Source organism: Toxotes jaculatrix, chromosome 17, assembly GCF_017976425.1.
Source record: "Toxotes jaculatrix isolate fToxJac2 chromosome 17, fToxJac2.pri, whole genome shotgun sequence".
NCBI classification, from domain to species: Eukaryota; Metazoa; Chordata; class Actinopteri; family Toxotidae; genus Toxotes; species Toxotes jaculatrix.
The window spans coordinates 17,779,136-17,805,103 of NC_054410.1; the positions used below are offsets into that span (position 1 = coordinate 17,779,136).

General features: G+C 39.3%; 1 protein-coding gene across 1 annotated transcript; it reads right to left on the reverse strand.

Annotated features, from left to right (window-relative positions):
- Nucleotides 1–2,385: 2,385 nt before the first annotated feature.
- Nucleotides 2,386–25,968, reverse strand: LOC121197399 (serine palmitoyltransferase 2-like). Its single transcript, XM_041060996.1, has 12 exons — nucleotides 25,634–25,968; nucleotides 22,779–22,973; nucleotides 21,316–21,470; nucleotides 19,568–19,716; nucleotides 14,299–14,423; nucleotides 13,424–13,517; nucleotides 12,572–12,677; nucleotides 11,980–12,199; nucleotides 10,850–10,976; nucleotides 8,578–8,713; nucleotides 7,854–7,983; nucleotides 2,386–5,503 (listed from the first exon to the last, which is right to left on the reverse strand). Exons 1-12 carry the CDS (start codon nucleotides 25,784–25,786, stop codon nucleotides 5,384–5,386), a joined length of 1,710 nt encoding a protein of 569 aa, XP_040916930.1. The 5' UTR covers nucleotides 25,787–25,968; the 3' UTR covers nucleotides 2,386–5,383.

Sequence of the window (25,968 nt, forward strand, 5' to 3'; positions counted from 1 at the left end):
TATAACCCACAAGAAGTGTATGGCAGTGTATTTAATTGCAGAGGCTGTGCCCTCTGCCTGTATTTTCTTATCTTTATTTCTGGGCTGCAACCTTTGGCCAATAGCTCCCAGCCAATAACAGTGTGCAGGGTGCAAAGGCAGGACTCTATTAAAAAAAAGCTTTGTTGCACAGGCCTCTGTTGAACAGTGACCACATGTTCTGTTCTTGTTGGGTTGATTTTTTGTGTCTTCCTTGTTCAGTTGCCAGTTTGTGGTCAGCCTCTGCTCTCTATCTCTGACAGTTAAGAGATATTACAACAATTCATAATGTCTGTTTAGGGACAGATAACTTTAAATCTACTTTTACTTTCTTCCTCGCAGTGTTTCAAGTTTCAGGTTTCTTTACATCTTTCTGTCATTGAGCTGTGGAGGAGGGGCTGACTTTGAATGGTGTGTTTACAAACAGCAACTGACAAATCCGGCATCGTGTACCTTTAAACTCAGGTAACAATTTATTGGTGCTGTCGTAGAGAGGTTGAAGAAGGGGTACATGTGCTATATGACTGTGACATTGTTAATGATGTATGGGAGAAAACTGTCTTGAGCCATTTCATATGTCCCTGTTGGGTGTGACATCTAAGGACCTACAGAGGCAATAAATTATATAGGGCCAGCTGGTCATCCTGACAGGATGTTGAATCATTGTGAGACAATGGAAATCAATTACACCTTCATCATTTGAGTGATCTGAGGAATAAAACACACGTCTGATATATCATGTTATGAATGACTTTTAGACTCTCAGCATGCCAAGACCTGTTTTTTCTTTTAAAACCTTTGGACCACAGTAACAGATAGTTACTCTTTACGCCTCCTGTAATACAAATCAACATGTATACTCACTTCAGCTGTATGGAAAAAAAAAAAAAGCATTGTCAGTATATGTGCATTCTTATTTTTATTGTAAAGCCTACTTTAGATAGCCACCAGTTTGTGGACATGGTTGAGGATGTAGTTTTTTGTATTGGATGTAGTTGAAAATGTTCTACGAAATGTTTGTATTTGTTGGAATTTAAGTGTTAAAATTAATAATTAATTTAAAAATGTCCTTGGTGATTTAACAGCTTATTTCTGTGTGTGAAAGAACACTGAAGGCAATTCAAAATAGCTTTGTTTTTATTGTTTTAATGATCTACTATTATGAACATGGGTGACACTTTACATTAATCATTTGCTGATATGTTGCAAATAGTGCATTTTCTATTTTCAGATGCATAAATGCATGGCAATTAGTCAACACAGAGGACACATCCAGTGCTAGTTATAAGTTTTGTTGAAGAAAAATAATATAATAAGAGATGTCAAAGAAGACTGTAAAAGATGAACAATCTCAGTTGACACTTACTCTTATCAGAATTCTTATAAAATCATTTACTTCAAAGGCACTGTATCATAAAATAATTATCTTGGATGCGTGGTAACATGCACTCAACCACTGAAATGATTGCCTCTGTTATTGGCACACTCTAGCGCTTTCAACAAAAGCTGCCGGTGATATTGAAAACCATCTTTCCCTGGTTGCTCCATAGTAAACAAAATATTTTCAATAGCTTCTTTTCAATGAAACAAACTTTATAGAAAAAAAGGGTGGGACCGTTTTCCATAGTGGCATTTCATGTTGTGTTACACCAGCAAAGCTCATAGACCTTAAGGAAAGGCATGAAGGTTACTCTGCTTTGGTGCATTTCATACTCAAGACCAAAGTGGTTTAATGGTTAAGATCATTAAAAGAACATACTGCATTTTCCACAGACACAATATCCAGGACCAGATGGATTTGTGAAGTGTCACAACAGTACATTATGTCAATGTAGTACCAACAACTCTGAAGGGTACTGCAGAGATCTAATTTAAATTTAGAACTGCATCATTAAGACATCACGCCATTAGGTTTTGGGGTTTTTACAAAATCATAGTTTGGACTTTTTCCTACACCAAAGAAACTAAATAAATTTCTATGACACATTATACACATACATCTCCCCTTTACAGTGACTGATAAACATTAATATAGAAGAAAAAACAAGAACAAAAACAACGAGAGAATCTCCCCAGACCCCAGACAAAAATGTTAACTCAAACTTTCCTCTGGAATGAAGTGGATTTTTATGATAACATAAAAAAAAAGTCACATCTAGCAAAACAGTGTATATCATCGAGCACCTGTGGATGGCTGTGGTGCAGAGCAGCTGTACATGCATTTCTATGAGGAACAAGTGGTTACACAATGTTTGCCAGTGTGCACACATGCAACTGTAACTGTATGCACGTGGTATTTTCTTTAATAATTAATTAATTAGGTAATTATACGTTTGTATATATACATATATATATATATATATATACTTTTTTTTTTTCTTACAGCTGCCTTTATTAAGGAGTGTGAAAGCTCAATAGCGCATTGTAAAGATCAAGAGTTCAAAAGACAGGTGTGTACATGGAAGAAAAGCAAAGCAAAAGTGAAGCAACACATACATTATTACCCAAAACCATGCCAGCAATCACACACACACACACACACACACACACACACACACACACACACACACACACACACACACACACACACACACACACACACACACACACAAACATCTCCTCTCACAAGAGATTGATTAAAGTTATTTATGACTTTTGAGTCACAGCACAGAGATAGCACTTTGTTTTACAAGGCATTAAAACAACATTATCAGACACAAAGCAATGATCTCATTACTAATAAGCACCCAAGAGATGAGTGAGAATGAAGGAACTTACCAACAATGCTGAATTACATCCAGACTAGTTTAGTCTTAATAATTTAAATATTCTCCTGTCAGGCCTGGAGATATGAATATATAAATATAATTTATTGTTTTTGTTTTTCTTTATTCCTGAACTGACTAAACTGACCCTCTGCACATAGAGAACAGCAGCTTACACTTGCATTACACTGGACAGGTATTGGCCTTTCAGTAAAAATGAATCTGTAAGACTTTAAATGGTACAAACACGTGAACTAAATCAGTCTACACAAACACGTGAATTAAATCAGCTTACACAAACACATGAACTAAAATGGTCAGTCAACAAAAAATAACAATAATGCCGGTGATGGTGACATGTAACATTGATGTGGGAAGAACAGGCCAGTCAAAATCATGCGTTACAGATGCTCTGGAATCAAATTCCCCATTCAAGTTTCAACTGACATTTCTTTCCATTTTTCCAGTGGCTGTAAGTGACTATGAGTCTGAATGTTTAAGTTCTCATTAAAAAAAACTTGCATTTTCATTGGTCGATTAAAATACCAACTTTTTGCTGACAGCACATATATAAGCTCTACTGTAAACTACTTTTGTACTACTAGTTATATTCCATAAGTTTGTTGCAGTGGGATATATATCAGCTACAATTCTGTTGAATGATTTCACTTTAAAATGCAAAAATACTATTAGCTAAAATGCCAATGACAAAATTAGCAAAATTACTCATTTAAAGGTGACAAAAGACACAACAAAATATTTGTTAGAAAGCAGAATAGCTGTTTTACTTTTTCCATTTAGAATGGATACAGATAAAAATGATATCAACCTTTGCTTGTAGAGCTGCCAGAGAAACTTTATTTTTTTAAATGCTGTATTAGCTATGCAGAATAAACCTTTTCTCTGAGTGCGGATAACACGGCTAAAGACATGTATGCTAGTGCTTTGGATCCATTTCCACTTTGCCACAAAGTGAATTAGCTTAATGTAGCTAGCATTAACTGGTCCCAAAATTACAGCAATGTTTTGACGTTTTGAGAAATATGCTTATTGGTTTTCTTGTTAAGACTTAGTTGAAAAAAATGTAGGCTATTCCACACTCTTGTTTGTATGCTAAATATGAAGCAAGAGAAAGCAAGCGTTTAATTTAGCTTAGCTGAAAGAGTGGGGAAAAAAGGGGAAACAGCTAGCTTGGCTCTGTTAAATCTGTGTACTAGCACCTTAAAATTTTACTAAGTGACATGTTAGATGTTTGTTTAACTGATACAAAAATCAAAACGTAAAAGCAACTGTTTGATGGTTTTACAGGGAGTTAAGAGCTGGAACTATCTTTCTTCGGGCTACTTAAGCTAGTCAGCTTTTTTTAGCTCCATTTTTAGCACACAGACTTGAGAGCAGTATTGATTTTGTCAAGTACCTTTGGAAAGAAAGTGGATATGTGTATTTTTCTGAAGTTCTATATTTTTGGCATGCCTAAAGAGCTAAGAATGGAATGACAGCAATTTAATGTTGTCAAAATGGTGATTGGATTGGAAATGTTTGGTCAAGTGACGTTTAAGGAGCAGTTTGGTTGTAGGTGTTGTTGGTGTTGTAGACTGGTCTTGTTTACCAAAAAAAAAAAAAAAAAAAGAAAGATTAGGTAAAGTTTAACATAAAAAATATCAGCAAAAATCAGCAAAACTAAAAGGCACCTAATAGAGTGAACACTGCCACCAAAAAACAAGTCTCAAAAGAATGGAAGTTCTAGGAAGTTGGACCTTCTGCCACCAGAATATGAACAAGGTCAAATGGTCACGGACAAAACAACATAAATTGTCTAATGGCAGGAGTTCCAGATCTGAATCATTTAATTATCTAATCCTCAGACTAGGGACGGCCTGTCTATTTCAGCCAAGCCCATTTCATTTTGTGTAATATGTTCTAAAAAACAGACTCTGCAACTTGGAGCTAAAGTAACAGGGACTTGTACGGTCCTGTGCAAACAATGCGACATCCAGTGCTTTCTGTTTTTAGTCTATGGCACCAATGACTGATCTGAACTGCTCTGAATTAAAGATGATATGGTTTTTCATCATTTAATTTTGAATGATTAAAAGCAATCCAACTTTATCAAGTTCACTTTAGATAATATGAAAATATTTCATAACGTGAAAAATATCCCAAAATCTCACAATTTCAGAGGCATTTGGAAAGCTGACATCTGTCCATGTCACATACGTAACAACAAGGTTTAACATGATGAAGTCTATAAGCATTACCAACGTTCACACACACACACACCCAAATGAAAAAAATTCTCTGACACAAAATGATTAAAAGAAAAAAAAAAGAAATAAAAAGTACACACTAAAAAGCAGACGTGCTGTTTTTCAGTGCGTTCACCACTAGTTCTGCATGTTTAGGTAAGGCAAAGTAGAATTAAATGACAGTTTTAAGTGTTTTCCTTTTGTTGTGGGCGGGGGGTTATGTTATGGCAAGCTAGTGACAAGGGGCACCTGTGCACATCTCGGTCCTTGTGGAAGACTTGTTATCCGTCTTGACCCGTTCTATATTTTCTGGGGCTGTTCAGGTTCACACCACTTCAGGGGAGGAGTGGTTCATCAGTCGTCAATGTCCTCAAACACATTATCGTCAACGGGCCGCGCCAAAGACGGCTGTATTCTGTGTCGGGAGTACTTGAGCTGAAGGAGGTCTCCTACCTCACTGATGACACTCAGAGCCTGTGGAGACATTTGTACAATAAAAACAGCTGTCAACACGAAGGACAAAATGTGGTTCCAGCTAATTTAAAACTGCTTTTTATGGAAAAACACACCTGTCTCCTAAGATGAAATCACAAGCCCTAAAACAGACAAGACCGCTAACTTTAACGCTGCAGTTGGACCCGATATTTCATTCCTATTGCTCGAGCGTGAGGTGAAGTCACCAGTAGGACATCTTGTCGAGGTGATGAGTACAGATATGTCACCGAAACAGCAGTAAGTGTTTGCTGTGGCTGAAACTCTTCACCCACAGAGATAGGCAGTCTAAAGAGTGCACTATGAGTAATGAGACAAAAATATCATAGCTCTCAGGATGTATGGATAACAATAACAAGAAGACTTGGGGATGACTAATGAGATGTTACATATTGGTAAAGCTAACATGTGACACAGTTCCCTGAATGGATTTGTAGAGAGGTTATATGGTAGACTCCTTATTAGTGAGTGATTATTCTCTGCTACATGTGGTGAGTGACCCCTTCCATATAGGTAGCCATTTAATCCATTGTCACTATCAAGAAATACTGGTTAGTGTAGCTTTAAGTCGCTCCAAATAAAGTCCTCTTGATCTGCCTTACTTCATTGATGCTGGTGTTGCATATTAATATGGTCAATGACATGAAAGGTCTTAAGAAGAAGGACAATAATAAAAAGAAGGTTTATGTGTATGTGTGTGTGTGTGTGAATGAGAAGACAAAAGTGTGAAAGCTCACACGTAGGTAAAAGAAACACAAATCAACATGACACATCAAAGTGTGCAGGAGTGATACAGAGTTTTCAACAGAGAGGTTTCAACATCATGACAGATAAAAGAACTACAGCACTACAATACTCCCACTCTCTGTTTCCAGCTTTTTTCTTGTTTCTTTTTTCTTTTTTTTTGAAGCACAAGAAGAATAGGAGCCGAACAGACGGTATTTCCTGGAGACACGGTCTGAATCTGAGCCAGCTGAGCCTCAAGGGTACCCCAATTAGACAGGAAACGCAAGAGAAGGTTCAACCACTGTATGAGATGATCTATACTTATGATTAAAGTAGGAAAAGGACTGTGGATAATTTAAGATGTTGACTGGGAAGAAAAAGAGCAGTCAGCGCTGCAGCGAGCTCATTTCAGTGCAGTAGAATCTTCCCTTGCCGAGAAGACTGGGCAGCTTTTTTGATGTGTTGCCAAGAGCAATCAAAGCTGTGCACTTTTGTAGACCAACACAATAAGTGAAGAGGGTGGTTGGAGTGGAGGCCTGAACTCTGAACGCTGTGAATACACTGTGCATTAACCTGCAGAGTGATCCAGCTGACACTTTGGTGTTTTGTTTTTTTTTTTTTTAAATGGAGTCACTTCAACTCAACTTTTCCTGAAACTCAGATTACACCAGAGTAACAGACTCGTCTTTTGTCAGGCCTCCCTTGTAACACTGTCAGACACAGTGAGAGGCCTGAGTGATTGTGAAGTGACTAAAAGAATTCTCCAGAAGCAGACACTTGGCGGTCACAAGATATCACACCAGCATCCTCCCAATTCCACCCATTAGACCGCCCTCCTTCTCTTTAACGTCACCATGATCTCTTGGCTTGAAACAAGCTGCAGGTCATTACAACACCTTTCAACAGGAGGGTCCCCAATTTTTTAAGAATATAACTTTAAACAAAAAAAAAGTGCCAGCTGGTATCACTGTCTGCTCTTTGTGGACTATTGGCCTTTGTACCCTTTCCTTTCCTTCTGGCAAATCAAGCTTTCAAACTACATGCTGGAAAACTTTGCCAAAAACTTGATGCACACACAAGTCTAGCAATTAGCCATGACCCCCCTGGAACTATATTCATCAGAAGCACCTGTATAGCTTAGTGCAGTTCAGGCTTGGGACTGACAATACTGACTAATTAAAGGAAGCCTAACAACCCAGAGAGTGTTTTTCACTGAATAATAATGGCTTCAGTCAGACCTCTCTCCTGTGTGGAGCAGAGCACAGTGAGATCTGGCGATGCATGACTAGTCAACATCAATACCTTCAGAGTCTAAAAATACTTTTCTAAACAACTTTTCTAAACGTGTGCAGGAGCTGCATATCACAAAACCCCCAACAGTTTCACCAGTGAGAGAACTGTCAAATTTGAGGCATCCAAACATAAGAGAAGATATTTTTTAAGAGCTTGTTTAGTCAGTAAACTATTTGTATGTTTTTATAATGTTCTCAAATTAAGACCAAATGGTTTGCCAAAAGCGAGCAGGACTTAAAAAGCCATTTTTAAGTGTGAAATGTTTCCTATCTGTCTAAAGGAATGCTGCTCTGTAGTGAAAGAGATTATTTACCCTGTCGAGCATCTCTTTCGTGTGGGCTGCTGAGATGCAGAAGCGTGCCCGGGACTCGATGATGGGCGTGGCGGGGAAGCCCACGACCACCACCCCGATGTTCCTCTTCAGCATCTCCCTCCCGAACGCTCTGGTGGGACGAACATGAGGGAGAGACAGCAAAAATGACACATGGACAACAACAACAACAACAACGTTGTCTTGCATTCTTAATGCTCTCAATGTAAAGAAACAGTTGAAAAACGTCACTCTAACAGCGGCTGACCATGTTAACGGGTACTTGCATCTGGACAAGATCACTTATAAGGACACTTGAGTTACAGTTGGCTGTACGGACCTGAAGACTTAAACTGCATGTCCTTGTTTCATTTGTGTGACACGCTGCTCCAGAAAGACATTAAATATGTTGTGTCTGCTTAATATTGGCCTTAAAAAATGTCTTGGTTTAGTGATGAACATTGGCAGTTGAATACATATTTATTATATTTGAAATGAAATCTTAACTCAGAGTTCACTTACTAGCTTTTCTGTTAACTGAGCCAAAGGCAGACAGTTGTATGTCATATTACTATCATTTCTGATAATGACATTATCAGAGTCATGAAAATATCAATATTTGATAGTTATAGTTATATTATTCATCACACTGTACTTATTTAAATGCTTCAGGGGGAGTTGGTGGATAAAGTCTCGTAGCAGCCGCAAGTCAAAGCTCGAGGCTCACCCTATCTTGGCAGGCATGTAGAGCATCATGGGTACGACAGGAGAGTCGTCGTTGCCGTAGATGATGAAGCCCATTTCTCGAAGCCTCTTGCGGAAATAGACCGTGCTCTCCGCCAGCTGTCGCACGCGTTCACTGCCTAGAGATGATAAGAGGGGATGAGACGTGACAGCACATGCATTAAAGGTTAACCAAGCTTCTATGCAGCGTTCGAAAAGGGATGTGTATTTAATGATCATCTATCTTTTATTTATAGTGTGCTGACCACTATTTTTACTAGGTCACTTAAATCTGAACATGTAATGCACACGGTCTCATAAGACTCTCTGTCAGATGTTACAGTTAAGATGTAAATACTGCTGAACGTCAGTGGCATACGTTTTATCACACGCTGATGCGTTATTAATGAACAACGGGTGATATTTATAGAGCTGCACTGAAGGTCCTTCATCTCTGCTCCATACAATTTACTACTGAAAGTGAAAAAAAAAAAAAAAAAACTTGGTTGAAATGAAAGTGAGTAAGTGCCAGAGTTAAACAAAGACTCCTCTCCTTTCCAAACATGTTTATTCTTTACCAGATTTGATATTTCTGGTTGAAGAGAAGAGAAAGGAAATCATCTGGAGCTGTGCTGATGATACTTTGAAAAGATGAATAAAAGAAAGTTGACAAGCAGCTGAAAACAATCACTTTTATGAGATGAGTGCAAGAAAACATCTGAGTGTTGCAGCATCCAGGCACCATGGGGAGATGAAGTTTTTAGTTTTGTTGTAATATTTTTCTTCTCCCACAGGAGGTTTCTTCACTGGGTTCTTTGAAGAGCCTGGGTTGCATCAAATACAAGGCTACAAACTCTGTTTAGTGTGCACATAAATTTAGGTTTCAAACTACTCACAAAGAAGGAACTATTGCATGCAGATTGTTGCACTGATGTACCAGGTGCATAAAAATCATAGTGTAAATATGTTTTGGGTTAAAAAAAAAAGCCTCACAAAGGCCAAATCTTACCCAGCTAAGACTTATCTGGACCAGCCCACTACTTGACGGATTACAGACTGATTTACACCTGGGACAGTGGTTGAGTTTAGATTTAACCAGTTTGAGTGGAGGAGATTGAACGAATGAACAGAAATAATTCAGATGATGGTGAAACACAGGCAAAGCTAAAGAATCCGAAGTGAGGAAGAGGATTGTCAGAGGTTCCACTGTCCTCTCTGCAGAACAGCTTGTATTTGAAATAAGACACTTGACACTGAGATCTTAGATTTTACTAGTTTGCACTGACACCTGGTGGCCACTGATGAGAATTACAGCAGCTAAGATTAAATTCATTCAACACTGGCATAAAAAAGAATCCTGATGTGCTGATTGTGTTGTGAATATATACATTTTCTGAGAAAAAGATTTAGTGTTAATGTAAAAGACATATACATTCATTTACTTCAATTTCCTTATTATTTTCATCAAAACAACCTGAACAGTTCTTTTCCTGATTTGCCTTCTTTGTCCAATAACCTTTTATAGTGTACTGCAGTGCTCAGTACACATTCTCTCAGCCTGAGTCTGATGTTTGTCTCTCATAGTCTATTTTCACTTCAGTGAATCTGACATGTTATTCATTTTTGTTGCTGTCAGTTCCTTCATCCATCTGCAGAGTCTGACCTTGTCATCGGCTGCTCCACTAGATCTTTCAATATGTCATAAATGTAACTTTAAATGGTACCATTTAACTTGGTAGGGTTTTTTTTAGAAAGCAAGTTGAGCATTTGAAATTACAGATGCCATTTTACTAAATAACTTTATTAAGCTTGATGCATTTTCTCTGAAGACTTCTAGGGGCTTATCTTTGTGGTTGGGGCTGGGAAACAGCAAAAGGGGCTCATGTTGTTTCACAAAATCTACATTTTGTGGCTTTGTGGTTTTTGCATCTGTAATGTGAGTTACAGAGTGACCAATGTTTGTTCATAATCAACTGTATGCCGCAAACATATCCAAGCTTTTATTGGAATATGAAGTCAAATGTGGCAGTTCTTAACCAGACTCCTGCTATAACTCTGAATCCTGAGTGTCATAGAAAAGGGTCTGAATACTCATGTCAATGTAATATTTCAGTTTTATTTTTTAATAAATGTGCTGAAATTTCTTTGGTTTTGTCATTATGGGATATTGAAAGTAGACTGATGAGGCAACATTTTTATATTGTATAGAGACACAGACTACATAAATTTAAAAAAAAAATAAAAAGTTCAATATTGTCATACCATTTTGGACTTACCTATTTTTGTGCCATCTTCTCCCATAATGCACTTCATAGAAGTGATGATTTGCTCCACCACAGGAGGAGACATGGAGGTGGCGTAGACCGCACTGTGGGAATGGGAGCGCAGGTACTCAATGAGCTCCTAAACCCAGCAGATACACAGGAGGTGTCAGTAAATATGCATGAACAACACTATTACTCTATAATCTCTACAACCATGGAGGGTCTGGTACTCTTTGTAACTGAGACAGCTTTCTTTATTCACTCATGTGAACAGCTGAGTGTAATTATTAAAAATAAAAACATGGAAAATATAATGTTTTGCACAGATTATAGAAACAGAAATTTAGTTCTGATTAAAAACTGCTAAAACGTGACTCCTGAGACTTTTGTAGTTCCATTTTCAAAATAAGACTTTAAACTACCATCCATCTCTACTGAACTGTTACTATGTTTGAAAGACATTATTAACAGTTTATTATTGTAAGCTACAGCCTGCAACGTGATTCCTGGCCTAGTGATGGATGCCTCATGTCAGCCTTCTTTGAAAAAAACAAAAACAGAGAATGCAGTTAAGGTGGTAAGAGTAGGTGACAAGAAGACATTAAACATTTCTATTTATTTTAAACTTAGTTACACATCTGCACAGACTCATTTTATTTTGTACGTTTTGTTTATGAACGTCAGCAGTTCTAAGATGTCACAACTCTTCAGCGTTTCATGAGGACAAAAAGTTGTTTATGTCTTGAAATCAGGCTTCAGCCTTGTTTTGATAAGCTGGCGTCATCACAGTGACGTGTCATGGAACAGGGATAATATGTCAGGAATGCAGCATAGAGGAACTGAAAGGCTGTAAATCCACATTGCTGAGATGACAGGTGTCCTGTCTGTCACGTGACACTGTGTAACCTCTGATCTTAAGAAAATATGTACCAAAAGCATCTTTGGTAAAAAAGCAGAGTACTTTTAACATCAGTGTTTGTTCAGTTCCTGAACTAGAAAACGACATACTCCAGATCTTGTGACTTGTGAGCCTGAATTTAACTTATAATACAGTATACTGTATTTCTTATCTTTCTTTACAACTCTTCCTTCAAAAACATGTGAAATGGCCATAAAATAAACCCACAATCCTCCATCCTTACCCATTTCCCTGCGATGTATCCCCCTGCAGCGCCAAAGCTCTTGGTAAATGTGCCCATCATGACATCCACATCACAGGGATCTAGGCCGAAGTAATCGACCACACCTCTCCCTCTCGGCCCCAGAGCCCCTATGCTGTGGGCCTCGTCTAGGTAGAGGTAAGCCCGGTAGCGCTTCTTTAGGGCTATGACTTCTGGCAGGCGGACTATACTTCCCTCCATGCTGCAGGGAGGAAAAGGCAAAGGATAAGTTGTTACAGTGAGTGTCCTGAAATGTCCTGATGTGTTCATGTTCATTGCTTTCCTGACAACCCAGGAAATTTAAACTCAAGGGAGTACAATCTGTTCCCCACTCAGGATCTAAGTTTAAATCTGCTGGGACCTGTCATCTGCCGAGACTTCAGACTTCATCTGAATGACAACCAGATACCTCAAGTTATATGTCTCAAATAATATATAAGAGAAAATGTGAAAATGAAGTAACAATGTCACAGGCAATACCAGAGCATCTGTTTTTGTTCAGTGCAGAACTCATGCAGTGAGAGAAAACAACAGATTTTAAGCCTTCATCTCATGGAGAAAATGGATAAACTACCTGTAAATGCCCTCTACCACTATAAGGACCTTCTTCCATGGTCTGTGAGTCCTGGGCTGGCCGTGAACTATGGCTTCTCTCAGCAGTTTCTCAAGACTCTGCATATCTGACAGGAATATCAAGAAAGTTACATTCAAAATGAAATGTGGTATCTGTAGTAGTGGTAGAAAACATTGTTTTGTCGTCAGTGCTGGAAATGAATTTGAAGAAAGTAAGACACTCGCCTACACAGTTTCGATAGACCCCCAAGCAAAGTGTGAGCAGGCCTACTAATCCTGAATAGTGAGCATTTTATTAAACAACATAATCAAATGTTATTAGACTCTTCATAAAGCGGCTCTTGTTCTTAGCACATCAGTTGTAGTTCTACTCATCATTCTTTCTACTCTAAGAATGATGCAAACACTAGCATGTGGATACAGCTGCGGTTCCAAGTTGTGGCTCATTAGCCTAATGGCTAGTCATATTAAACAACTAAAGGCTAATCATATGATACAAGTAATTACAGACACAAATATTTACACATTATATTTCATGTGTCTTATGTTCTTTAAGAACAAGAGCTAACTTAATTTAAACAGAAGCATAGAAAGCAGAGCTAGCTCCTTGAAGGCATTTTGAAGAATAAGTAAAATAAAAACTTAATTTCTCCAAGTAAAGTAGTAACATGGGAAACTAAAAGCAATAAGAGAGAGAAGTAATGAATAAAGATAAAGGCTAACCACTTGAACTGAGGGACTGACAAACTTAAACAGACTCAAGGATGCAGGTGGACAGAGAAAATAAACTGACCTATAAATGCACTTAAGGAGACAGACTGATAGGAGGACCTATTTGTAATCTCAGACTCACTGTTGTGTTTGAAGACTCTGATGGTGGACCCAGAGAGTCTGGCTCCCAGGACCAGAGAGGCATGGTTCAGTTCATCACTCAGAATCAGACAGCCCTGCAGGACACCAGATCAACATTAAGTAGCATAAATTATTTATACATTTGATTTATTTTTACCCATCTGATGCAGAATATAGCGTTATATATATATATATATATTTATGTATGCAATAAAAATACAATAAAAAATGTTGCATTGTTTGCTCTTTAAGCAAAGCCACTGTGCGACCACTCTGCACACACATTTTCACCACAAGCTTTGCATAATTTCAAACAAACAAAAGAATTTAAAGCAGCAGTATCACACTCAATAATGGAAACCCAGTATGTGGTGACGTATCTACCTGCCAAACAACATCAACAGCAACGTGACAAAACAGACTTGTCTGAATTCTGTGTTATTTTTCATGCTGATATGTAGTTGAGCTACTATTCACCTATGCAAAGAGTCTTGCACCAGATATGACGTCAGAAGGTGGTTTTGTGTCTCTGAGTGTTTGATGCTACTGGTGACCTCTGATAGTGTGATTTTATGGAATGTTTTCGTGAGAAACTGTCCTCAATATTGCACAAACAGAAGTGAAAGGAAGTTCATTTATTTAATCTTTGGAAATACATACACAGAGTTCACATGCCAATAAAAACTTACATTCATGTAACATAAAGAGAGGGGGTGAAATTGAGCACAGACAAAGAAAAAGGAAGAAAGTGCTGTGACAACATACAGGAAATCTGGCTGGGAAACAAAAAGGAAGCCTAAGGGCAGAGATAAGAAATGTGTGCGCCAAGATAAATCACAGTGCTACTGAGGAACCAGCTATCACCTGTGGTCTTACCTTGCCTGTCAGTGCTGGTATGTTCATGGAGTTGGTTGCAAACCCCATCCCAAACGCCATGGCTGACTCCACACCAAGGAACTTAGCGACCAGTTTTTCCATCTCCTCGTGTCTGTCCAGGTTACCTGAGACACAGACACACAGGAGGTCACCATAAACACATACCAACCAGAAACTTCAAAGATATACAATAGCTTCAGAAAGCATTTGGACCCCTTCGATCTTTGCACACTTGTAAATAAGTAAAATCGCTATTTTTGCCCATCAATCTACACTCAATAATCCATAATGTCAAGGTGAAAAAATGTTGTTAGAAACTATTAAAAATGTATTAAAAATCGAAAACTGATATCTCTCGTTTACAAAAGTATTCAGACTTAATTCAGTACTTTGTATCAGAAAATACATTCATTCTCTTACTTGCTGAGAATTAGATGAGAGGATCTGGCTATATTAAGCTATAGCCAGGGGATGTAATCTTAGCTTAGCATAGAGACTGGCAGCAAGGTTATAATAGTTTAGCATTTTTCATTAGTTTTTATTTTTATTTTGTTTTGACTTTTAGCTTTCAATTTCTGTTTAGTTTTAATTTGTTTTTAAAGCCGGTTTGCTAGTTTAGTTTTTTTTTTTTTGAAAGCTATTCGTTCTAGTTTAATTTCTAGTTTCAGTGTTAGTTTTAGTTTAGTTGTTCAAGTGTATTTTTCATGAACTACAGCCTCCACAATGATCATGCAACTGAATCAAAACCTCTCTAAAGCAGTTTTAGAAAAAGCTGAACTCTAGTTCTGTACAATCTGTAGCCTGTCAACTAATGCAGCTATGAAAGTGTCTGTGGTTTAGAATTACAGTTTTCACATGTCAGCTGAACAATGTAGTTGTTCCTCTCCAGAGACTGAAAGTGCAAGACCTCCACTTTACTGTATATTAAATAGACACTCTCAACGCTTCCAGTAGGCCACAATTGCAAATTTAGGTGCAGGTGGTCTGAAAAAAAATTCAAACCATGTTTGCCATTGTTTTCATCACTGTAACTACCTGCTATTTATGAATGCTAAAATTTTCCTCTGGCATAAAATCTATTTGAAATATGTATAAACAGGGTGGGTGCCTTTATATATTTATCATGAAACTGTCACCAGCATTTTTTTAATCAATATATGAAAAAAAAGAAACTTTTTTTTACTGGAATAGAATAGATATAGATATAGATAATATAGAATAGGACAGTGAATTGGGTCGTGGTGCAGTGGTTAGCACTGTGGCCTCACTGCAAGAAGGTTCGAATCCACCAGCCAGGGCTTTTCTGTGTGAGGTTTGCAATTCTTCCTGTGCTTGTGTGGGTTCCCTCCAGGAACTCCAACTTCCTCCCACAGTACAAATACATGCATACTAGGTTAACTGGAAACTCTAAATTGTCCATAGGTGTGAATGTGAATTTGTCTCTGAGGTTGGTGGTCTCTATATGTCAGCCCTGTGAAAGACTGGCAACCTGTTCAGGCTGTACCCTGCCTCTGGTCCAAAGTTGGTTGGGATTGATAGAATCTAAGGTCTTATGGAGATAATAATGCCATATTATGGCATTATTATCTCCATGGTTACGGGCACTATAATTAACTTTGACTTCTGACATCTGACATCTGCAGCTGTGGTGACATCAGCAGGAGTGGTGACACCACTCCCTGTGCCTTTGATCTCTGATGGAACGTTTACCTTTAAATTCAGGTCACCAGAGCAGAATCACTCATTAGTGTCCAGATTATTCACAGTGAAGAAATGACTACGCAAATCTTCTCAGTGGAAGCCATGAACACTGAAGCCAAGTCTCCAGAGCTTGACAGCAAAATGGAACAGACGGTCACCAAGAAGCCAGCTGTGGAACCAGCAGAGAGGAAAAAACCCCACTCTACAGAGGAAGCAGCCAGCAAGCCAGGTCAACGGCCTCAGCCAGTCAACGGCTGGACTAACACAAATGTCCAGGAAGAGGCTGAGCTGAAGCCCACCCTGAAGTTTGATGACACAGATTTTCCTGCATTACAAAGACACCAAATGAAGAGGGAAACAAAGGAGGGACAGGAAGAACAGAACCAGAAAAAGAAAAAGAAAAAGCAGCCTCAGAAAATGTCTTCGACTCGTCAAGCCAGCTGTACGTTTGGACTGATCATTCCCAGACGGTCTCCTGAAAAACCAACCGCTGCCTCTGGACAGAAGACAGAAGCAGAGAAAGATGTATCTCTGCTTTCATCAGCAACCAAGGTAGCTGTGCCAGCTGGAACACTGACTGCAGACACCACCGCAGTCCAGAACAAGCTTCCTGTTGGTAATACCAGTATCCAGTCTAAGGACACGGATGTAAACCAAGAGAGTGTCCGTCTAATAACTCAGGCAGAGGTTCAGCAGATCATGGGCGAGAAGAAGGACAAAATGTATGCCCTGCTGAAAGGAAAAATATATTGGTGGAATCAGGCAGACAAATTTGAATATTTTACATCTAAGGTAAATGAGGAGATGGGCAGCCTGTCAGTTGAACTATCCACACAGGCAAAGCTGCAAAAGGAAGCTGAACTCAAAATACAAGAACTAGAGGCAGCGCTCAAAGCAAAAACTGAAGAGAGAGAGGATGCTGAGAAAAAGCTAGCCAGAGTGGTGGAGGAAAACGCCAAAGCGAAGAGTGCACTGGCACAGACTGAAATAAACCTGGCAAAAGCCCGATGCAAGTTCGAGGATGATAAGTCTCATTTTCTGGCTGAACAGATGCAGGCCACTTCCATTTTTAGAGCAGAGTTACTGCAGATGCAGGAAGACTTGGACATGGAGAGGCTCCAGTGGCAAGAGGAAAGGTCCTGCCTCCTGGAGTCTCTGAAGATGGCCAAGGAGGCTCTGGACAAGGAGGCTCTGGACAGAGAAACATCCAGGGATGTACTGATGGGGAGGCTGCTTAACCTAGAAAATCAGATGGAGGACACTAAGAAGAAACCTAAAAAACTATCACTGAGAAAAAGGTTCCGCCGGCTCTTTAAAAGAACCGGGGGGACCCAAACTCCCTCTGACCTGTAGTCTCCACATCCTGTTTACCCCCACCCCCTTTACCCGCCCTCCACCTTTTTTTAACCCCCCCCCCTTTTACCCCCCATCTCCTAACCCTTCCTTTATCTTTCTTCCCTCCACCTTATCCACCCCCAAATCTAACGCCACCCCACCCTGAACTATACCCTTAACCCCTATACCCTCTACACCCTTAACCATACCCCGCCCCTAATCATACCCCTAAATCTTGACCCCAACCCAACCGGTCGAGGCAGATGGCCGCCCACCCAGAGCCTGGTTCTGCTCAAGGTTTCTCTCTTTTCGAAGAGAGTTTTTCCTTGCCACTGTCGCCAAGTGCTTGCTCATGGGGGAATGTTGGGTAAAATAAATTTACCACCCTTGATTAACCCTATCCCTAACACCCTAACCCCTTACCCCAAAACAATTAAAAAAAAAACAAACAAAAAAAAACATAATGGTCTTGATGCTTTTACTGTGACAAAATTATAAGTTTCATTATTTTCGACACCATCCATCTGTTGTTGTGGTTGTGCAGGTTACATGGACTGCTATAAAGCTATAGGTTATTAGTTTTAGTTTTTTTGTAATGTGTTTTGCCAAAGGGCGAGATCAAAAAGCTTCAGAAAAAGTATTGTGTAATAAAACTTAACAAACATCATACCATTCAAGAAAAATGTATTCATTTAGTACAAATGAATAACCATCCACAAAAGACAACTATAAAAGATGTGTGTTAGTCAGTGTGTTTGTGTCACTAACTAGAAAAATTCAACTGGATACAACAACGGTAGATTAAAAAAAAAGTTGAGTTATGGGCCACAGGCTCAGCTTCCTCTCTGGCCCTCCTCCTGTACCTTGTCAAGGAATAATAGGTTGGCTTCCTTGTGTGAGCTTTTCAAATGGACTTTTAGACAGATTTGTGGGATTTTACCTCTTTAGAAAGATCCCACATATTCCATCACCTTCCATTACAAGGCACTTGCTCTGAACTAAGACGCTGTTAAGTTCAAAGAAATCCCAAATCAGATTCTGGCGCTTTCTCCCAACTTTCGTTGCCATGATGCCAGGCATGGACAGACAACGTGTGCCATCTGCTGTCTCAAAACTGGAGCAGTTTTTATTTTCATTTCAGTTAATGAAAATGTTTTTTCAAATCTAGTTTTGGTTATTTCATTCGTTTTCGTTAACAATGAAAACCTTGACTGGAAGCAGGGGAAAACAGCATGTCTGGCTCTCGCAAATGTTCCAAAATAGACCTACCAGCACCTTAAAATGGTGGGCATCGATCTTCTAGTTTAACTCTGTGTAAGAAAACAAATTTCCTAAAAAGTGTATTATACTTCCCTAAAAAACTGAACTATTCTTTCATGTTACTTGATCCCCTGTCATCTCCTGTACAGTATATGTGTGTGTAGACTCATGGTTTTTCCAGCTGACAGCTTTTATGCAGCTCTTATGCACACACTACTGCACTGTTCATAACGTGGGCAGGTCCTCTCTCTAAGAAGAAGAAGAGAAGCATCACTGGCTCTTCTCTATCAGTAAATATCTGCCAACCAGATGGTCTACTTTACTTCCTCCAGGCTCATCTGGATCTTATCAAACTTGCTCTGCAGTCTGGCTTCAATTGCAGATTTCTCAAAATACAAACCCTTGGAGAGACCTCTATCCTCCAGAAATCATTTTCAACACATTTTTGAATACTTGATACTCTGGTAAATCTGGGTAGTTTTGAATTTATTTACTACATAGGTAAGTTATTTTTTTAAATCACAGTATATTTTGCCCATTTTGAATTACAACCTTTGTGTTTTGATTATGCAGCTCTTATGCACACACTACTGCACTGTTTTGATAAACAGTGCAGTAATCAGTAATGAAAATAAATATTGGTTTTGTAGTCAGGTCCCAAGGACGGACACAATGCATTTCCAATAGAAACTCTACACCTTTAACATCATTCATTGCTCCTTTAAAGCCAACCTAGGTTTAGTCAGAAAGAAAACCAATGTTAGCAGTGCAGGAGAAATAAAGGTAAGACATTAAAACCGCGCTTTAAGATATCTGCACTGCAATCAAACACTGCGTACACAGACGGACTGCATCACTAAACAGACTGCTCTATGCTGCTTTGTTTGCTGTGGTGAATTAATCTCTCCACATTGCTGCTGCTAAGTCGCAGTGTCAGTTGGTGTGTCCGGTGCGCTTTGTTGTGTGTTTGTACCAGTCTCCTGCCTGGTGCTCGCAACTCCGACGCCGTACTTCATGGTGACCTCGGCTGCAGACTCAGCACATGAACCCGTATTCTCAGCGAAGCCGAGATAATTATACGAGCCCAAGTTAATCACATCCTGCACTACCCGGCCGGTGTACCTGGGAGAGAGACAGAGGAAACAATCAATGAGTGGAAGCCAATGTTTTTTCAAGCTTATTGGTACAATTAACTGTAATGATTGGAAAAGCTAATTAAAAGCTAGATTGAAGAGGGGCAACAGGGAGGACTGCACAAATGTCCTCTTTGTTTTTCCAGTCTTTACAATCTCAGCTGTCCCCTCGTTGTCTCTCTGGCACTCCATGTTCTTTTTTTTTCTTTCTTCTTTTGCTTTTCCTTTCTTTTTTGTTGTGAAAAAGTGCAGAATGACAAAATTCTGATGTGATTTTCTGATGACTGCTCAGAAAAAGGTTTCACTGTCACAAGATCAAGTTATGAACTACTGTACATGCGAAAGTAGTAGGAATGCCAAAGGAAATGATTCAAACTGATGTGTTCACACTGGCAGTCACATATGAGAGAGATAGATTCGGCTCATTTAGGTCCATCTGCGGTTTGAAAGTAGTGATGGAGCAAAGAAGAAGACGAGAAGCATTTTGATTTGCTCTTCAAACTACCTACAACTGTGGTCTTATCTAATCTAAACCGGGGAGATCAGGTTCTCTGTGGTTACTGCAGCTGAGAATAGTATCAAATTACTGGATTCTATGTGTAGTTGTTGTTGCAGAAAGGTTGGGAAAATACATTTCACATGAAAGAAACTGACAAAATCAGTGTTAACAAATCACTAGATGCAAAGGTGGACAAGGTAAAGACACCCGCTCTGTAACATTTTTAAAGAATACATATAATGTCTGCTGTTATGACTTGTTATGAATGTGTCCCTGGGCTGAATTTTTCACTCTGCAGTTAGATTCTGTTATTGCATTATATTGTAGAGGTTTACCTAATCTTGTCCTTCCCCTGTGCTGAGCAGGAAAAGGGTGGAGTTGAGTGTATGTGGGGGTGTTGTACAGATGTTTAATTTGTTTTAGCGCAGCAGTGAAACTCATTTGTTAAGTAAACATGTCAAACATTTGCCGAGTCCAGTTTCTTAAATGTTAATATTTACTGCTTTGTGATGTTTTAAATGCTTATAAATTGAATATCTTTGGGTTTTGGGCTTTTGGTCTTAAGACATATGAGGATGTGATGAGCATTCATTTGTTACAGACTAAATTATTTGACTTATCCAAAGAGTAAAGACAGTAAAGACAGATTAATCAATAATGGTTTCTAACTCTGGAACAATTAGTTAATTCCTCAATGAGCTGATTGACAAAAAGATCAATCTGCAGCAACTGTGATTGATGACTTAATCCTCGATGTCATTTGTCAGCATCAGATGATATTTCAGCCTGGTCGATTATTGATCTGGTTCTATTCTAAATCCTTCCAGTTCTCCCATGTGATGAGACACACACACAGGCACCACAATATGAGCATATTCACTCAGTGCCAACTTCCTCTCTCCTCTGTCTTTTCCTACGTGAAATTGTGTCTTGTACTGTTGTGACCTCAGTTCCCTAGTCTACTGTGAAATGTGTCTTTTCTTTGTATTTGTAGGAGATAAGAGTGTTAGCACAGTTAACACTCTCTCATACAGCTAACTTGCAGATTAACAAATTTACAGTCTCAAACAAAAGGTATGTCTTTCTCACTCAAAGGTCCAGTTGTAGTCATGGGACACCCGTTCCATAAGGTCCATTTTGGCCCCAGGGACGCTGCATATGGGCCTGTTCCAGTTGTCTCTGATTCGCATGTAGAGGTTTCGGGTGTAAAAGTTCTCAAAATCCTGGTAGAGGGGAACAAAGTCCTAGACATGGGTGAGAGAAGAGAACATAATGAGAGGGATAAGCGTGAGCTGAGTGGCAGATAATGTAGGAATTTCACCCTAAATCTTGCATGTTTGTTTCACGAGTATAAAAACTACTGGTATTAGTAACTTTGAAGAACTACATGCCACTCATACTTCTGGAAAGCTAAGCTGGAGGGAATTTAATCTCTAGAAATTTAATCTTCAACATTTACACACATGACTGAGGGGAGTTCATTTTCCTCGGTTCTTGGAGGAAACATCCGTGGGATATCCTCGGGGTGATTTAATGACTAAAGCTTCCTTTCCTCAACATAACTAAATACTTAAAACAATGGGCTTCGCTAGCAAACATTATATAAGATGTTGAAAACAATCTGGAGTGTTGAAGGACGTGTTCCAAATGCACTGATAAACTCCACCGTTAGATGTGCGTTGACAAAAATGCAGTCTTAAGCAGGCACAATGCACACTACTGTGCAGGAAAGCAATGTCACCTCAAGGAGAATATTTCAAATATTATCTCAGCCTCACTGCGTTTTCATGTGAGGCACACAAATCTCTCTAAAGTGTTTCAGCCTGTACACAAACTCTTTTCTTGCTATATATTTCCTGTTAAGGATATAATCACGGTTGACAAGATTACATCAGGTTTTCTGAGGTTTTTATTGTCACATGTCTACTTCTTTTGCAAACACCAAGCTTGAAGCAACCCACGCTTAAAATGGTAAAAGTACGAGAGCCTCTGCTACAGCTTCTAATGTCTGAAAACTTTGTGGTGTGCAAATGTCACTTTGGTTCAGTCTGGTTATCAAAATAACAAATGGATCAGGTGTATTTTTCCACTTGTTATCAGGGTCACCAGGCAACATGCAATTAGAGCTCAGTCTACCAGATCAGTGCCATTCAACACCTGAAATGCTTTTTTGCCTTCCTATTCCTCTGAGCACTTTTTGCCCACAGCATTGTCACTGTGCAAGCAAAACAGTGATAACATTCCAGTCATTGTGAAGGCACAGTGTGCAGGTATCTGGTTTTAGAAATTTTCTCAACTGCCATCATTACATGGACGCTGTTTTCAAGAATACAGAGTGCATTTTCTGAGTATGAAAAAAAAACATTTCCAGGGTCATTGCAAGGTGTGGTGATTGCTAACTACAAACCTGTTTAGATAAGAGAGATTTACTAGACTCGCCTGATGACTTTTGTGTTCTCAGTCCTGCACCTATTCTGTTGTTTGGCTATGTGTGGGGTTTATTTTTTTGACTTCCTGTAAATTACCACATTGTGTCTTGTGGCTTCTCTTACTTTTTGCTCCTCCTTCTCCCTGGCGATGTAGCACCTTTCGATCTTCCAGTGACGGAGAAAGTCACGGAGGTAGCCGAAGATGGTCAGGATGCCATAGCCCATGTAGGTGAGTACTGCCACCAGCATGGGCGTCTCCTCGAAAGACTCAATGAAGGGCCGACTGTACAGGCTGCCATGATGGGAGGCTGTGTGGATCTAAGCAACAGAGAAACCAGAAAATCTACTGTACTGAAATGTCATTAAAAAAACAAACAAAAAAAACACTCATTAAAACCACCATGCATGTTGAAATATGGCAATTAAGAGAATGTAACTGAAGCTATTGCTCTGGATATTATCACTGTATCCATTTGAGTCAGAATTAGTTTATTTGTAATAGCTCTTAATGATATTTTAATAGCTTCATTATAATCAATATAATGTTTCAAAGAAATGCATTTAAATGCATATGTTGTGCAGACTGCAGTGAGATATTCAAATAAAATGACATAAAGCAGGGTCAGATTCACATAACATATTACAGTGTTCTGTGTATATGCTGAAAAATGAAAACACTGAATATGAAATGTTAAAACCCAAACGTTTTAGCTGGGATATGCCCATTTTTGAGCTGATGTATCTTTGAACAAACAAACAAACAAACAAATAAATACTGATAATGATAATGAAGACATATAATTACTTGGAGCCTTATTTTGCTTCTGGGTTTGTTAAATAGTGCAAAGACAGTTTCATGTAGTATTTGGAATATTCTTTATATAAATTTACGCCCTGATTTCCTGTGACTCCCTCTCCTTTTGTTCCAATGAGAGAAAACACATCTTTTGTTATGTTTGTCTGAGGTTTCTGCAACTCACTCAAAGGTGACTTATGTGCAGCCAAATTGTAAGTGGGAGGAAGATAAGAACACAGTATTGAGTTATGGTCAGCTGTACACTAGCTATACAAGAAAGAAAACACTGTGACACAGGCCGCCGAGGGAAAGATTTGACTGCCAAATAAGGGAAGAGATGACTGAGCTGATGGAAATCTGTGCAGTGCTAAGTGATCCACAATGCATTAATAATGTATCTATATTTCATAAAGACGAGTTAACTTAACATGTCTCTTTTCTCCATCTTCATAAGTGGATGTACAGAAACTCAATACTCACAGACATTACGCAATTTGCCTTCCCATCATTCTCGTCTCGGTGCTCATGGCTATTAGGCACTACATGTGACCGGTCATGCCTTTCTCTCAAATACCTTACAGAGCAGCAACACTGACATCTGCATGAACTCTAATCAGCTGAGTTCCAGTCACCAGGCACACAGTTTCCAGTTTGGAGGCTTTTTTTTTGTGGCTTTGTCTTTGGCACCACAATGTCTACTGATGAGAATAATCAGCAGTGTTTCTCTTACTTTATTTTACTTAAGAATCTCAAACTTAAGATAACTATTATTACTCTGCCTTTACCAGCAGTTACCCCACTGAATTATTACTATCATACTAAGAAGACCGATGTTCACTGAAAACATCTGAGTTTTCAGCCATTTTGATGTTTGAACTGTGTTAAAAAAAAGTTAAAAAGTTTGAACACACTCAGCAAAAGGGAGATCATTTAAAATACCAATGTTCAGCTTCACTTTGCTTAGCAAAGCAACATTCAGACTCAAATTACTGCACCACAACATATCTGTGAGTCTAAATGCCCATGTGAGCGACAGCATCTAATCACGTAGTCAGAGGGGACCTGTTAATTGGGACGGTAACAGAGGGTGCACCAGAGGGTGGAAATTTCATTAGCGTCTTTGGAAAATGCTTTTCCACAGCATGCATGCAGTCTCAATCGAACAACCTTAACTGAACAGGTGCACCGGTTCAATGTCTCCCCATAACTCATTGTAGTTTCAGTTTCTTGGTTGTAAAGGGAGTTACCCACTTCAAGAAAACTGTGGGTTTTTTTGTTTTTTTTTTTTACAAACTTTTAAAGCCCAAGATTTGCAACTCAGAAGACTGCACCCAACAGACACCCTGAGATGAGCCAAAATTAAGAGAGCTTCAACGTTCAATCTGTGATCCGCAGGAGGAGCAAATGCAAAGTATACACTAAAACACACTGCAAATAAAGACACTATCAACTGATGAGATAAGGATGCAACCTGCAAATTTATTGCTATCATTAAGGGACAGAAATTTGAACTGTCCCTAGTTGTTTGACTTGCTCTTTGGCTTTGGTGGTATGTGCATCATGAGATCCTGTATGATTATTTTTCATAATTTATTAGAAGATATACTACACCCAGTTTGTAATTCTCACAAACTGGGGCTAAACCTCTTCTAAAATTCGGCACACATAATATGCACTAAACAGAATAAGAATTCTATGCTGTCTAAGATTTCCGAGTTGTCACACCCGCCTCTTTTTAAACAACCTTCCTCTTTAAAACAACGGAGCGGGCGATGGAGCGCAGTATGAGCCCATTCAAAAAAACGGAGATTTTAATGCATTCAGGCGATGCTTGGAGCAATTAGGATTACGCCGAATTAAAGAACGCTTCGAAACGATTCAGAGGCAGCTCTCCATTCATGTTTTGAGAGAGAATATAACATTAACAGAGCGAAACAAATGTAAGCTAAAATGTTTTTTTATAGAGTTTTGTGTTTGGTCTGTCTCGATGACAACAAACTGTCATTAGATTATCAGCAGCAGGACTTGGTCAGCGCATTAAAACGTGTATCTTGTCATTTCCTAATAACGCAAGAGTTCATGAAAATGACAACAACGTCAGCATCGTCCGGGTGTCTGCGCAGCCGATGCTTCCTCCCCCGGCTTCACCAGCCTCTCCACCCCGTCCCATCCCGGGCCTCACCTCCTCCTCCTCGGGGTGGCAGTGGTGCTTGTGCTGCTGCTCGTGGCAGCTGTGTAGGCTCTTCACCAAGCCGTTTCTCTCTGGCTTCAATCCGTTCTTCGCTCGCTGACACACTTCCCCATCGGCTGGCTTGGTCGCGGGGCTTTCAGTCATCGCTGGCCAACGGTTGTGGAGTCGCGACGGTAACTTGCATGTAGGAACACGGAGCTCCGCTGCGGTGCAAAGCGGTGACAGTGTCCGAGCCGGGAGCTTTTTTCCAGCCACACTGCAAACTCTCTCACACTCTCACTCTCACATGCGAGACACACACATACACCACGCACACACACATTACT

Coding starts and splice junctions, on each gene's coding strand:
- LOC121197399 (XM_041060996.1), bottom strand. CDS start 25,786: ATGACTGAAAGCCCCGCGACCAAGCCAGCCGATGGGGAAGTGTGTCAG. Junction 12,200..12,571: donor GTGGTAGAGGGCATTTACAG/GTAGTTTATCCA, acceptor TCCTCCCTGCAG/CATGGAGGGAAGTATAGTCC. Junction 7,984..8,577: donor TACATGCCTGCCAAGATAGG/GTGAGCCTCGAG, acceptor TCGTCCCACCAG/AGCGTTCGGGAGGGAGATGC.